Raw genomic sequence first — 16,012 nt, 5'->3', positions numbered from 1 at the left:
CGTGAAGAGTCCCAGGGTGCCATATTCAGTTATTTTAGTGATTTATTGTTTTTAGTTAGTGATTTGTTGTATTTAGTTAGTGATTTATTGTTACTTGTTACTGTTCTTTTGTCATTGTTTTCTCAAAATGACTGACAGAAATCCAAATTTAGTAACTGATGCTGCTGGATTTTAAACATGTCTGAGAGAAACTCTGAGACAGTAGATTTTTAATACATGGAAGGATATTTGTTTTATTCTGGTCAGAATATGTTAATCACTGGCCCTCACTGAGTTGAATATTGGCCAAAAAATACGCTATAATCAGAATCACAGAATGGTCAGGGTTGGAAGGCACCTCTGGAGATCATCTAGTCCAACTCCCTGCTAGAGCAGGTTCACCTACAGCAGGTTGCACAGAGCCTCATCCAGGCGGGTTCCCACAGCCTCTCTGGGCAGCCTGTGCCAGGGCTCTGTCACCCTCAAAGTAAGAAGTTTTTCCTCATATTCAGATGGAAGTTCCTATGCTGCTGTTTGTGCCTGTTGCCCCTTGTCCTGTCACTGGGCACCACTGAAAAGAGCCTGGCCCCATCCTTTTGACACTCGCCCTTAAGATATTTGCAGACATCGATAAGGCCCCCTCTCAGTCTTCTCTTCTCCAGGCTGAACAGCCCCAGCTCCCTCAGCCTTTCCTCACAAGGGAGATGCTCCAGCCCCCTCATCATCTTTGCAGCCCCCTGCTGGGCCCTCTCCAGCAGTTCCCTGTCTCTCCTGAACTGGGGAGCCCAGAATTGGACACAGCACTCCAGATGGGGCCTCACCAGGGCAGAGCAGAGGGGGAGGACAACCTCCCTTGACCTGCTGGCCACACTCCTCCTGATGCACCCCAGGATCCCATTGACCTCCTTGGCTATCAGGGCATGCTGCTGGCTCATGGCCAGCGTGCTGTCCACCAGGACTCCCAGGTCCTTCTCCACAGAGCTGCCTCCCAGCAGGTCACCCCCAGCCTGTACTGGTGCGTGGGGTTGTTCCTCCCCGGGTGCAGGACCTCACACTTGCCTTTGCTGAGCTTCATTGGGCTCCTCTCCACCCAACTCTCCGGCGTGTCCAGGCCTCGCTGAATGGTAGCACAGCTTTCTAGTGTGTCAGCCACTCCTCCCAGTTTTGTATCATCAGCAAACTTGCTGAGGACACACTGTGTCCCTTCATCCAGGTCACTGATGAATAAGCTGAACAGGACTGGACCCAGTACTGACCCCTGGGGAACACCACGAGCTACAGGCCTTCAGCAAGACTGTGCCACTGATCACAGCCCTCTGAGCTCTGCCATTCAGCCAGTTCTCAACCCACCTCACTGTACACCCATCTAAACCACACTGCATGAGTTCACCTATGAGGATGTTATGGGAGATGGTGTCAAAAGCCTTGCTGAGGTGAAGGTAGACAACATCCATCTCCCTTTCCTCATCTACCCAGCCAGCCATTCCACCACAGAAGGCTGTTAGGTTGGTCAGGCATGATTTCCCCCTTGGTGAATCCATGTTGACTACTCCTGACAACCTTCTTTTCCTAGTCATGCTTAGAGGTGACCACCGGGATGAGCTGTTCCATGACCTTTCCAGGGATGGAGGTGAGGCTGACCAGCCTGTAGTGTCCTGGGTCATCCTTCTTGCCCTTTTTGAAGACTTGAGTGATATTGGCTTTCCTCCATTTCTCAGGCACCTCTCCTGTTCTCCATGACCTTTCAAAGTTGATGGAGAGTGGCTTGGCAGTAACATCTGCCAGCTCCCTCAGCTGGTACTCAGCACTTGGAGGTGCATTCCATTAAGGCTCACGGATTGGTGTGCGTCAGGTTTGCTTAAGTGATCTCTAATGTGATCCTCCTTGATCAAGTGATAGTCTTTCTTTCTCCAGACTTCCTCTCTTGTCTCCAGGGTCAGGGAAACTGGAGGGCTGGCCTTGGCAGTAAAGACTGAGGCAAAGAAGGCATTCAGTAACTCCACCTTCTCTGTATCCTTTGTCACAAGGGCACCCACCTCATTTAGCAGTCAGCCCACACTTTCCCTAGCCATCCTTTTCCTGCTGATGTACTTGATGAAGCCCTTCTTGTTGTCCCTGACCTCCTCCACCAGATTTAGTTCCAAACAGGCCTTACCCTTCCTAATTGCTTCCCTGCATGTTCTGACATCCCTGTATTCCTCCCAAGTGGCCTGTCCTTTTTCCCACATCCACACAAACTTGCTGCTTCTGTTTTTGCCAGAAGCTCCTTGCTCATCCATGCAGGCCTCCTGCCCCTTTGCTCAAAAATAAACCAGTGAATAATCAGCTCAAGAATAAAAACCATGCAGGTACCTTTGGTGGATTAATGCAGGAGAAATAACCCTAAAACTTTCTGAAGCAAGCTAAAAATGATGCTTCAGGTTCTCTAATCCTCCCTCCTCTCCCCGCCCCACTGTGTATTTTATCCATTCACTTTGGGAGAGTTCTGCCCTGAATGCTTTTGCCAGTGACATCACCTTTTAATCTTCCTTCTGTTCATTTGCAGCTACTTTGGAGCTGCAGTTCCTTTTATGTCACTCCCCCAATATTTAGAATTTGTAGTTTCCTCAGATAATTGGCCATCTTGACAAGAAGAGTGACACAATCAGCTGTCAGATACTTTTCATTCCTGACTTCTATGCCAAATCTGACATGTGGATATTGGGATAATAATGTGTTATCTTAATTAGGTGTATCTTCATGATGCATGCTTTATAACAGATAGAGCATATGAAACTACTGCGATGCTTTGCCAGAGTATCTTTGAAATGAGATTCCCTACTCCAGGGTTTTCTTCCTTCTTAAATAAATAAAGAGTAAATGAACAATTGCAGACTCCAAGTCTAAATCCTAGCACTTCCTGTTAAACCTCACAAAATAGTGCAAGAAACATGTTTGGTCTGCTTTTTAAGGCTTGATGATGTGATAGGAAGGATGTTGTATGTAACATCAAAGAGTGATGTTGTTATACCTCTGAAGCATGACTTCTGGAAGTCTGAGTGAAATAATGTATGTTCATTTTTCTCCTGAATATGGCACTTTTTAATAGGCTTGGATTCTTATCAGAAATGTTCCAGCAGTTTCCTTCATTGTGTTTGTGTGTGCTTTTTTTTTTTGACTAGCCAAATTTCTCTCACACTTCCCAAGGCCCTGTTAAGTGACTCCTTGCTGGGTTTAGTTAAGAGCGGTGCCGAGCAAATTGCAAGCTGCCAAAACCAGCCAACAAACCACTGGTGATAAGCAAATGTTTCTGCTCTTTCAGCTCATGGTGAATGTTGCTGTTTTTTTAATTCCAGCCCATGATGTTCAAGTGGAAAATGGCGGTCTGGACTACGGACAGACCTGAACAGTGTTTTGGACCTCAGCTTACAGAGTCTGGGAAAGGATCAGGGTGGATCATAACTTTCGCACTTGACATCTATATATACATGTTAGGATTAAAGTCTTGAGAGTATTCCTGGCCCAGTGATCATCCTTGTAAGTGACTTCTTGGAGGTGTATGTGATGGTCTTGGAGGAGAATTTAGATCTGTGTATTTATATCTCACTAAGAACGATTACAGACCTGTTTGTGAAAGACCATAAAATGTGAATCTTTACAGAGCCCTGCAGAACAAAGTGTGTCATGCACCAAAGGTAATTCATAGGGCATGACTGCATTGATTTCTTCTCTATGTCCTCTACTGTAGTGAATACGTTATGAGTATATTGTGTTTTTCTCCATTTGCTCCTCCAAACGTAGCCTGAAGGGAGTAGATCTTGCCTGTTGGAGCATGCCTATACTCTTCTTTTTAGTGTGTTCTCATCATTGTCCTCAAACCCAAGTCCATTAATTGTCTATGCAACATGTCCATATGCTGGCATGCGCATGGCAAGAGGCTTAGGGCATGCCAGTGACTTTCCCAGGAGGAGAGATGTGAGCCCAGGGCAAAGTATTTCCTCAGTGCAGTTTTCTCAGCAGTTAGCTCTGCTGCAGTGTTGCACTTTCCTTTGTCATCTGAAACAGATTTTATGAAAGCCAAAGCTGGCCAGTTATTAAATTCAGACAAATAAAGTTTCTGTAGTTATGAAGGATAGTGAATTCCTTGTTTGTCCTGTGAATGGGATGTGCTTTAAAGGTGGGAGCAGGTGACAGACTCCTAGTATTCCTGGCTGTGCCACTGATTTGCTTCAGAACTGATGTCTTTCCACAAGTTGTATTCACATTCAGGTCTTCACCTGTAAAAGGATGGTACCTATATCCCAGCCACAGGCATGCTTATTTATAAATCCCATTGAGAACCTTAGATGAGAGACCAATGTCTACGTTAACAAAATGCAGATTTCAAGACTGGCTCTACAGAGTGAAACAGCTGGCTGTCTCAGGAGAAAGGTGACTGCTTCACAATTCTAACCAGCCTATGGGAGATGGAGGTAATAGGATAGTTTCATTCAAGTGTGTGTTCCAGATCTGAACTAAAATGCGGAGGTAGATGCTCCCAGAGTATTTTGTTTTTATGTTGGACAAAAGGTAGACTACATAAAAGACCCAAAACAAGCGAAACGGCAGTTAATTTTAATACAGCGGAAACTAGTTTAATGTCACCTCTTCATGTGTGAGAGCTCAATAGTATCTCATAGTAAGTTTGCTGTTTTCTTTGTGTTCTTTACAGTTTTGATCCAGCTTCATCAAATGCAGGACAAAGAAGTATTGAATAGTGAAGGGAAGACTGTTTGGAAAGAAAATAATAGAACAGCAAACAGCCTGCTGGTCAGAGCAGCCAGTGGGAACGGGGGGGGGGGGCTGGTTGTACAGATCCCTGTTTATTCAGCATGGAACCCCTCCAACAGGAGAAATTAAGACTGCCATACATAGCCACTAATGTGCTTGTTATGAAGGAGACCATGGAGAAAGGACCTGAACCTAGTTCTTCCATATCCTGCCTCTAGGGAGGGTACTAACCACCAGCTTTTGGATCTGGCAGGCACGTTGTCTTAGTGCAAGTCCTCTGCTGTGGAGTGCTAATCCCACCTTGCAGCAGACCGTTCTTTCCCAGGAGACATTGTGTTAAAACTAATGAATTCCTATAACAAATTTTGGTTTGAACAAAGCAGTATTTTTGGATACAGAAATATTTATTTGAAAAATTCCCAGCTTATGCTTGGTGTTCCGGTCACAAAAGCCACTTTGTACCTCATTTGTATTTCTCGGGGGCCCTAATGAAGATTGTGTGTCTCCTTTCCTCTGGGTCCCTCAAGCACATAATTTAGCAGTGTGTTGCACTTCTTAGTACTACTGTAGTAGCTCCTCGTTGTAATCAGACCAGGGCTAACGTGATGTTACATACGTTGCAAAACAAAAAGCTTTGTGGTGGTCCCCAAGGTGTTTGTTATCTAAACATAAGTTAAAAGGCTGGAAGTGGACGGTGTGGGTAGAGTGTGTGTGTGTGTAGCAAGGAATATAAATGATATAAAGATGCTAAGATATAAGTGATAATTTTAAATATATTTTTTGTCAAGGCCTTATATGTGTAGTGCAGAAGGGAAGAATGCTAAAGAAAGGTTTGAAATGATATAATTATTGATAAAGATATCCATTTTCACATGACTAAATCAGCAAGAATATTAAATGTCTTAATGAACTCTGGAGTGCAGTACTGTGAGAGAAGGTTTCACCGATGATTTAAAATATGACATGATTTTTTTGCAGATATTGTGTTTTAATGTAGGTGTTACTTAAGAAGGATGTGGGAAGGACAACAGTCTGTCTACTTATATTCAGATAATCGTATTTGTTTATTATTGGTATTGTCTTGCTGGGTGCAAACTAGACAGTGTATGAGCTGGTCCTGCCAAGCAGATTGATCGAGGTCAAGAAGAACATGTAGGATAGACGATGTCCTTTAATCTAATTAGCCAAACGTAAACCAGAAAATACCTTGTGTGATGCTGCTATTGCTGATGGAAATTTGGGAAAGTGAAATATATGGTCAGGCCATCATACTCTAGAATCATAGACTATCTCAAGTTGGAGGGGACCTATATATATATCATGAGTCCAACTCCTTGTTCCTCACATGATTGACTAAAACTAAACCATATGACTAAGAGCATCATCCAGATGCTCCTTGAACTCTGACAGGCTTGGTGCCTTGAGCTTCCCTGGGGAGCCTGTTCCAGTGAGTGACCACCCTCTCAGTGAAGAACCTTTTCCTAATATCCAATCCAAACTTCCCCTGATGTATCTTCATTTCTATCGCTGATCACCAGAGAGAGATCAGCACCTGCTCCCCCTGAGGAAGGTGTAGGCTGCGATGAGGTCACCCCTCAGTCTTCTCTTCAAGCTGAACAAACAGCGGCTTCTTGTAAGTCTTGCCCTCAAGGCCTTTCACCATCTTGATTGCCTTTCTGTGGATACACTTTAATAATCTGATGTCCTTATATTGAGGTGCCCAAAACTGCACACAGTACTTAAGGTACCATCATATAGCTGCTGCTAAAGCAATGTGTGCTTGCTTTTTAAAATTTGCCCCTTATAATGAATGTAGTCCTCTTCTCTAACCTTAGGTTAGAACTGTGCATGCTTTTGGAGAATGAGCGCATCTCTGAACCAGAGACAAATGATGAGTCTTTCTCCTCCTCTCATCCTCTCTGCTATGAGAAGCTAACCTCTTTTCTTTCAGTTCTTTCCTTTAATCAGCATGTATACTGGGTGATTTAGGATGAGTTCTCCATGAAGGATGAAATGATGTAATGTATGTGGTTGAGATAAAGAAGTATTCAGGTGCAATTTAAATTAAAGGATGGCCAGAGACCTTCCAGGGACAGCTGTCATAAACTATAATGCCACTTGGAGTCTGGATGTTGTGGAAGACTGCTGGCAAAGAATTTCCTTGCTCAGATAAGCTGGTCCAATCTTCTCTCTCTCAACTTCTCTATGGGTAGCAGAATTATTATAATATTTAATTCTGTATGGGATAGCACCTCTCTGAATGATGAGTGTTTATAAAAGCTTTCAAACTTGAAAAGCATGTAGCATTCTTCCCTTTGATAAATGACTAAAGGATTTTTAGGAATAGTAAACATTAAGCGTGGTAGAAGAAAATAGTTTATTACCAAGACAAGACTGGTAACATAGTTTTGAGCAATTTATACAGGCACAGCTGGAAAGTCATCATATATTATTGAAGCTTGGTTTGCAAATGGGAATCTGGCTGGCAAAACAATGTTGAGAAGGAGCGGGGCAATTATGTATAGGATGAGGTGCCAGGATACAAATAGCTTCTCCTTTGGAAGAGGGCTGAAGCTCAGCTGATGGCTGATACCAGTTTTGTTGCATTTTTCTGCACTATGCTATCATGTAATTACCACTTAGTGTGTGAATTTTCACAGTGTGAAAAACCTCACCCCTAAGTCAACAGAATTTACGTTGTCTTAATAGAGATACAGTTACACTAGGTAAAGTGTTTTATTTTAAATTGCTTATTTAAGCCTTATTGGCAAAAGAATTTGTAAAGTTTGGACAAGCTTTGCCAGTGTAGCTCTGCTAGAAAACTTTTTCTTAAGAGTCAGACTGGGAAGCTTTTGAACCTTGGGTTCTAATGTGCAGCACAGAAAGAAAGAGAAATGGATTCTTGCCTATTCCAGATAACAGTGAAGAAGCTGCCCAATCTGTCGCACCTAACCATGCTGCTGAATCGCTACGCTACAGATCCCCGGTATCAGCAACTCTTCATCAATCTGGTAAGACTGAAGCCAGCTCTAAAAACAAACATTTCCTCCATGAACAATGTGTTTGTTATATTTTCTCATTTGTTTATGATGGCTGTGTCAGCCGCACTGATTTACATAAACACTGCCAATCCTGGGACGTTACATTCTCAACAAAAGTAGCTGAGTACAAACAGCATTCCGAAGTTTTAATTCATATTGTATAAACATAACAGATGTTGATAAAATGAGCCAAAAAGAAAATACAACAAAAGAGACCATTTCAAGGGGGCTTTTGATTAAAATACATTCCAGATTGACAAAATGATACAATGTTAATGGAATAGATCATTTAAATGTCATTATTTGGCTCTTGTAGTCCTATAAAGCAAATACAACGCAATACTTTTGAGGTTTTAGGCTCCATTACGGTACAGTGCCTATACATCAACTTATAAATAAAGCTATATTTCTTTCCCCTTTTATTTTTTTTTTAATCCCTGCTATGACATTGCCACATTTATTTCCTAAATACTATACTAAAATACTGGGTCCAAAAGCAATAATGCGTTTGGTATACTGAATAAAGCCTAAAATAAACCTGTTATAAACAAATGTAGTTTCTGCCTTGGTGACTTCCAGTCTGCAGCATTGAAACTGAGGCGGGGAGGACCCTAGGAAATCCAGGCCAGAGAGCCTAATTCAGATGGATTTTATTTAAGAAGATATAAAATCTGCTTCTGTTTACTTAGGTGTAACGAAGATGAGACTGAGTTTTAGATTCATCTAGTCTGAATCCCTTGCTTTGAGAATAGCTAGAAGGAGAGAAAAGTTATAAACCTCACAACAATCCTAATATCCATTATCTAGTTTGGTTTAAGAGTTTCCTTTTAACAGATGGGGAAACTGAGGTGGAGAGAGGGTGCATGGCTTTTCAAAGCTCAAGATGAGGTTATACATGGCAGTAGAAGCCAGCTCAGCCGAGACTCAGTCCAGTGCCTGCACCATTGGGCCACACAAGTTACTTGTTATGGGAAACCTATTGCACTCAATTAGGTTTCACATTGATACCTAACCTTTTAGTGCCTGATGTGATTCCTGAAGCACAAACTTTAGTATCCCTTCCTACAACTTGTTATTATCACTCGTGAAAGCTCTGTTTCTGATATCCACAGAAATAACCACTGTGAAGTCTTTGGGCATAATGATTTCCTGTGGCAGTGAGTTCCACAGCAAAATGATGTGTGGTATAGAAAGAAGAAACCATTTTGCCTTTAATTTTTTTCCTCTTTGAATGTCTTGTCAGTCCTGTAAATGAAAGAGGGAGAAGAGACGTGTCCCTCTATCTGTGCATTGATTTATATTATTTTATCATGTCTTTGTTTCATTTTCCTGCTGTCTGGGGAAGCATACACCTGGGAAGCATAATACACCTTCTCTGGCAGAACAGGCCAAGTCATAAGAAGGATGCTGTAGAATTAAATGAAAAGTAAAAACCTAGTGAATACCTATATAAGCTATAAAGACCAGCTTGGTTAACAATAAAGCGGTCTTTAGCTCTGTTCCTATCAAGAAACAGTTATAGCCCTCATAGTTTTCAGTGACCAGTTTAGTACTTGAAGACCTTCTTCTTAGAGCCATATGATTGTTTTCTTTGTCCTCTTTCCTGCAGTCTATGTGAATTGACTTTTATAAGCATTGACTGCAAAATATTACAGGATGTCATAAATGGTTGTGTAATGAGATAGCAGCTATAAAAAAACTTAAGACTTAATAAATATTAAGGTCACTGACTATTTCCAAGTAAAAACTCAGACCATATCAATGGAGCTCAACTTAGCTTTTCTAGCCTGTGAGATTTGGGTACATTCCAGTCATAATAGTTTATTTAGAGTGAACCTGATGGTTTACCAAAAAAAGAAAGTGTCTTTTTACTATGGTATTTCCTGGTGTTTTAGGTATAATTGGGGATGGGGAACAGGGAGAGAAGAATTAATGTTCTTATTGGCTCCTGTTCCTCAGCTCTGCTACCCCTCTCCCCAGCCTCCTTCCTCTGCCTCTCCTTCCCACCCCTGTGGCAGGGGTGCACTCATGCTTTTGTGTTCTCCCTATGTCTTCTCTCTTTGCCTCACAGGACCCGTACATAAACAAATCTGCAATGTCAGTCCAAGCTCATTTCTCACTGCAACACACCTACATCATCTTCCACACCCTGAGGCTGCGCCACCTTACTGTTGTTGACCCACAGAACTGAGTGGTTGGGGTGATCACTAGGAAGGACCTGCTGCCTTTCCCACTAAAGGAGAAGCTCAGGCTCCAGCTGGCACCACAGAGCCCTGATGCAGGTGAACAGCCCCTGAATTCATGGCCATGGATACGTTCTTAGGCTTTGCCACTTCTTTTTGAGGCCATGTTCTTCCTTGGGAAAAAAAAATCAGAGCTTTTCCACTTGATCCCTTCTGGAGAAGAGATGCTTAAAAGCTGTTGTATCTAGACATGTAGGAATGGAGCCCAGAGCTATGTCTCTTCAGCTGTTTGATGATTGTGAAATCCATTAATTTAAATGCTTGTGAGACAAAATAAGAGTTCGTGTGTTTAGGGAAGATGTACATAAAATTGGATGTGAAGGGATGGATGTCAAGAATGCTTTTGTCACACCGTCTATGCCTCCCAATGAAAAAATATCATGACCATTGGCAGTGGTTACGTTGGCAAAGTGTTTCAGTGAAGACTAAATCTTCAGCCTCTGAGTATCTGCCTGTTAAAAAGGAGAATGTTTCCATATCAGTGTTTTTATGTTGGAATATGTATGATTAACTGAGAGGAAATACTGCCTTGAGAGAGGTGGGCAACCAAAAGGAACAAGGGCTTGGCCTTTCTGATTGGCCTACATGCATTAGAAGTTGAAAGGGGGAATTGTGCATGACAGAAAGGTATTGACTGTGGGGCACCTTCCAAATTCCCATCACATTTCTCAGCAAGAGAAACTTAACATGGTTTTCTGTTGCCTACATTTCTTTCAATTTCTGCAGCTCCTGGAATAGGCTCTCTTTCTCTCCTTCCATCTGGCATGATAACATTTTTAGTTATGTTCATGTGCAGTGAGGTATGGGGCAAATTTTAATAATGGGGAAGCAACATGATAAATTGTGGGAGTAGTTTTTGTGTATATAGCAGCATATTTACAAACTGAGTGCAAATTAATTAATTCTTCATGATTTTTGAGTCATACAATGTTTGAAAACTTGGAAAGTGTTGTTTGTTAATAAATTGATGTGAACAATTTTTTGGATAAAGACACTTTTAGATTTCCTTCTGTGACTTCCTAATTGATGTTTAATTTTGTTCTGTTAAATACCAGAGGGATTCCCACAGATTGGGATATTAAAATCAAACATGTATGAAGGAATCCACCACTATTAATGTTGTTAGAATAAATACCAAGGAAAACTAGTAACAACTTACTGGTTATAAAAAACTTGACAAAATTCCTGAAAGTGAATTTCTGGTATTTGAATCATGCAGCTTTGAGTCTCCTACGGATCAAAGATTTGCTGGATTTTCTCCTGTTTTCCCTGCTGGATCCTGTCCTTATTATCAATAATCTTGCTTTTGTAGCACCACAGAGAACGCACAGCACTTAAAAACTTAAGTGTCCAGTCAACTCAAAGAGGTGGCAGCCCAGAAACTTGTAAAGGTATGTGAGAAGGGCGCTTTAAATGGTCAGTTAAAATGTCATATGTGGGGTGAGAAATGCTTTGCAAATCACCCATCCAAGAGAAATGAAGGTGGATGTTTATTTAGCTCCTGTTAAATTAGTAATCTTTTGTTCACTGGTACACTAGTAAGGTCATTGTCACTATTGATCTATGCCTCACCTACCTGAAAAATGCAAAGTTGAAGGAATTAGGGTTTGTGTGCTAGCAGAACAAGAGATCTAATCTAAAACCCCCTAGTGATTTCCCCTTAAGGATGTGAGAATCTCTTCTTCTCCTCTTGATAATCAAATCTGAATAACCTTGCCATGAATTTGCATTTTTGGTTCAAAGCCCATTGCTGATTTCCTTTTCCTTTATTTACTGAGTACACAAAGTATCACCCTTCTAAGACCTGAGTAATCTAATTTGTTTTTGCTTATAGTATCTGTGGCTAAATGACTCAGTACAAACTGTAGCTGGGGTGTACTTTGCAGAGTATGAGGGCTGCGGACAGCCAGGATATCTGTAACTCATTACCCAACTTTGAACTGGTCACTTAAATGCTTGGCATACTGTTTGCTCTTCCTTTACAGTTGGAACAGTGATACAGATCCACCATAGTTACTGTGAAAAGAACATGTGTGAAAGATATTATAGGAATATAAACTACTCTATAATAATATTTTGTGCAGGCCAGTTGCAAAAAGCAGTGTGGGATGGAATTCCCCCGCCATCAGTAACAAGTGTAATTTCTGAAGAAAAGTTCACAAAATTTACATGGAACTTCTCTTAACTGTGTTGTGAGCTGGGTGGGGGACAGCATGTTGCATTTTTCCATACATTATTAACTAGTTCCATTGCTAGATGAGTTTTTTTTGTGTTTTGAATACACACAAATCAGAATTCCTCCCAGGACTTCCTGAAACAAGTGGCTCCCTTATATTCTGGACTCCAGGGACAATTCCATCTCATCACAAACCCTCATAGTGTAATATATATATGAAAGTGAAAACATGAAATTTGTAGGAATTGGTAGGAAAATACGCAGTTCTCATGATTCTTATATAGAACAAGACTCTAAGGAACGGCAGTAACAAGTAGTCATATCATTTGACTGTTTGGCACAAGGTACTTTGGGTTTTCTTCTTGTCTGCTTATAGTGAATGGTATATGTTCTGCTATTTCCTCATATGATTTGAACTAAAAAATAGATAGTTACAGAAAAGGTGCTATTTTTATATGAAATACAGTTTGTTTATGAATTTTCACAATTTCTAAACACAAATCTCTGTGACAGAGATAAAGGACTTCACAACAAAATTCAAGTAATTGGCATTATTTTTGGTTTATACTATGCATCTGTACCTCTTTCATCTCACCCTCCTTTATGATTCTGTTGTTCTAACACTTCTTTCTCTCTTAAACTGAAATATGGCTTAAAACACAGACAGACTGAACTTTAGATCTAGGTTTGAAGTACAGCCATGCAAAATTCCCCCCATTCAATTAGAAAAAATGCTTTCACATTAGAAACGTAAAACCATCTGTGCATTACATATGAGCATAAACTATTGTGAGAAGGCTTTTGTGGTATGCAGCTTTAATGCATGGTTTTACAGGTATCCTGTAATGTCTACATGCTTATGTTAATGTATGTAACATTGGAGGTGTTTTTCCTGTCATGTGATACTGACATACTTTAGAGTTAATTGCCTAGTGTTTTTAAACTGCCTGGTTTATCACGCTGTAGAACCTTTTAACATTTTCTTGTTTTCCAGTTAATTATTCCTTGCATTTTTAAATGGGACATTGTCCTGTAATTGTACACATTTATTTGCTGACCATGAACAGAAAAGCCTAAAGGAGGGAGGACAGATGAAGAAATTCTTACTGTCTATATAAAAATGATGACTTTAAAGATGCAGGGACCAACACTGCTGAAGGTACTAGTAATAGGATATAGTCTATCTTACCTCAAGCCTGAGATAGCCTTGAGCCAAAAAGCTAAAGGGGAATGAAAATGTAACCAGCTGTACTCTGCAAGAGTAGCGCCTGGAAAATCACTGATGAGGAAGTGCTGCAAAATGTCGGTGTTGTCTCTGCTGCCCCTTTCCACATAGCTTCAGCTAACAGAGCTGTCAGTGTACCTCTGGTGATCGTGAAATCACTTAATGAAATGAAGTGTAACCAGCTCTCTGCTAAACTAGTGGTTAATTAAGTGTGACCATCAAGTGATGGGAACCATAGTAGTATACAAGGGAACGCTTGTTCAATCCTGAAAGGCCTATTAAAGTAAGAGGAAATATGTGATCAGCACAGTTGTCTGAATGTCTAACACGGTACGGCGTGGGAATGCCAGCATCAGAGTTCAAACACATGGGGAGTTACTGCTGCTTGCTTGAGGTACTGAACAAACCAGAATAACTTACACTATGTGATTGTAATCAATGCCTAGCACACTTCTTAGGGGCCAAAGCAATGAAATGGTTGACTAACTTGCGGTATCTCATTAAACTGGCAAATCTTGCTTGTCTGAGATCATAGACTGTGTACAAAGAGTCAGCATTCTGCCACTGTGGCCACTTCTTACTCCGTGCCAGCAGAGAAACTGTGAGGAAGTACCAGTTTCTGCATATTTTATTTTGAAGGGGTTACAGACAAGAGTTTGTATTTTTGTGCAGTTTATATTTGCAAAGAGCTCTGTAGACTTAAGTCCCAGGGCTTCTGCTGTGATGTTGCTATAATCACCCCTCTTATATACGGAGGAGCTGAAATATGCATGTGAAGTACCTCCTGAGGATCAGAAAGTGAGTCTGTGGCAAAGCCAAAGGAGAACTTCAGACTCCTGACTTCTTTTCTTCTCAATACTAATCTCTTACTTGTAAAGTAGACCCAAAAGCTAGCATTAAGGGAAGGCATGGCAAGTTGTGTGACTCACATTTTTGTCGGCTTTGATGTACAAGAAGGAAGTGTTTCTAGTGTGACAGGGCTGTCCCCGGTATACAGAGCAAAGCCACCTGTGCAGCAGGGAGGGCTGTGAGGACTGCACCTGTGCAGGAGGCACTGTAGTCCTGTATGAGTGCTCTCGATGTGAATGCAGCCTGAAAGCCTTCCTGAGATACACTGGGTACAGCTGGTCAGCACAGCAAAGGATAGGACCACTGCTGAGTCACTGCATTGCAAATGCAGAAAGTATGGGTTTCTGTGAAAGCATGAGATGGAAAACAATAAATGCACAAGACTTGATATGTCTGGTATGTGTGTATACAAACAGATGCGAACATCTATGTGGGTGTGTGCACACATATGCAGGTAAGGAACCTCGTTGTTTTGTAACTATCATTTGTAGTTTAGAAGACAGGTTAAGCACTGGATGAGGATGTACATTTCCTTTTAGGAAAAAAAAGGGGAAATAAGCTATGTATATCTTGAGCTTTACTACCCTACAATCATACAGACCACTACCTGTAGAAACTTTTCCAGTCCTCAGGGGGTAAACAATAGGACAGGGATTAGTGTTGATGCGAGTTATGGGTTGAGAGCAGGGCACAGAGGTCAAACAGACAGAAGGGATTTAAAGTAGCTTGGTGAATCAAGTGCCCAAGATAGCAGAGTCTTGCAGGACATACAAATAAAAAGGAGTGATATTTATCTGAAATGCCAGCAACAGTACAAAACATAAACGTTAATCACAAAAACTCCACGACATTTCTTTAATCGGCCTGGTTTGATTGGATCTCTGTCAGAGATCTGTCTTGCACCTTGTCTTTAAGGTGAAGAACATCTAAAAACATCAGCTCTTTGAACTTATAAGGTGAGTTTTACAGAGTCACAGAAGAATTTAGGTTGGAAGGGTCCTCTGGAGGTCATCTAGTCCAACCCTCTGCTCAGAAGAGGTCTGACTAGATCAGGTAGCTCAGGGCCATGCCCAGTCAAGCCCTTGACACCTCCAAAGATAGAAAGCCCACATCTTCTGTTCCAGCTTCATGGTAAAAGATTTTTCTTATATTCAATTAGGATTTTCCGTGCTCCAACTTTTGTCCATTGCCTATCATTGTGCACCTACAAGCAGAGTCTGGCTCTGTCTTCTTTGTACCCTGAGGCCAGGTAGTTTCAGCAGTCATGTCTCCTTTAAGCCTCCTCTTCTCCAAGCTGATGGGCTCATCTCTCTAAGCCTCTCCTCATATGCCCGTGCTCCAGCCCCCTGGCCAGTCTGGTGGCCTGCTGCTGGACTGGCTCCGGTGTGTCAATATTTTTCCTGTACTGTGGAGCTTTCCCATCACCCCAAACCAGCTTGTACTGGTGCCATGCTAATCTTCTCTGTATCATTCGAATTTTAGTATATAGGCTGCCAAAGAGAACATGATTTCATTAGAAGATAAGCTAGAACTATGAATTTTCTAAAAAGAAGAAACTTTGAGACAATGGAAATTAAAGGCTTTTAACCCATTTCTGCCTTCTCTCTCATTACCCTTATGTTCTGGTCTTTTTCTCAGCCACAAATTTCAGTGGCTTCATGCACTGTAAGGAAGTCTTCACAATCCTCTCTCAGCATCCTGGGAGAAGTATTTACATCAGCTTGGGCCCTTGGTTGTATGTCTCCTCCGC

At 41.5% G+C, this 16,012-nt stretch overlaps 1 protein-coding gene and 1 non-coding gene across 2 annotated transcripts in view; one reads left to right on the top strand and one right to left on the bottom strand.

The window, feature by feature from the left end:
* The window catches only part of LOC106112740 (chloride channel protein C-like), an 81,073-nt gene extending 70,914 nt beyond the window's left edge, over window positions 1–10,159 (top strand). Inside the window, 4 exon segments of the mRNA XM_055800196.1 lie at window positions 6,564–6,678; window positions 7,644–7,739; window positions 9,841–10,049; window positions 10,129–10,159. Of these exon segments, the coding sequence (XP_055656171.1) occupies window positions 6,564–6,678; window positions 7,644–7,739; window positions 9,841–10,049; window positions 10,129–10,159 (451 nt within the window).
* Window positions 10,160–15,662: 5,503 nt separating this feature from the next.
* LOC114013268 (U6 spliceosomal RNA) lies at window positions 15,663–15,768 on the bottom strand. The gene has a single exon (XR_003556161.1). It is a non-coding gene; the product is annotated as a U6 spliceosomal RNA (small nuclear RNA).
* Window positions 15,769–16,012: the final 244 nt, after the last annotated feature.

Source organism: Falco peregrinus, chromosome 3 (genome assembly GCF_023634155.1).
Source record: "Falco peregrinus isolate bFalPer1 chromosome 3, bFalPer1.pri, whole genome shotgun sequence".
Taxonomy (NCBI): Eukaryota; Metazoa; Chordata; class Aves; order Falconiformes; family Falconidae; genus Falco; species Falco peregrinus.
This window is presented reverse-complemented; position numbering and strand designations above follow the sequence as displayed.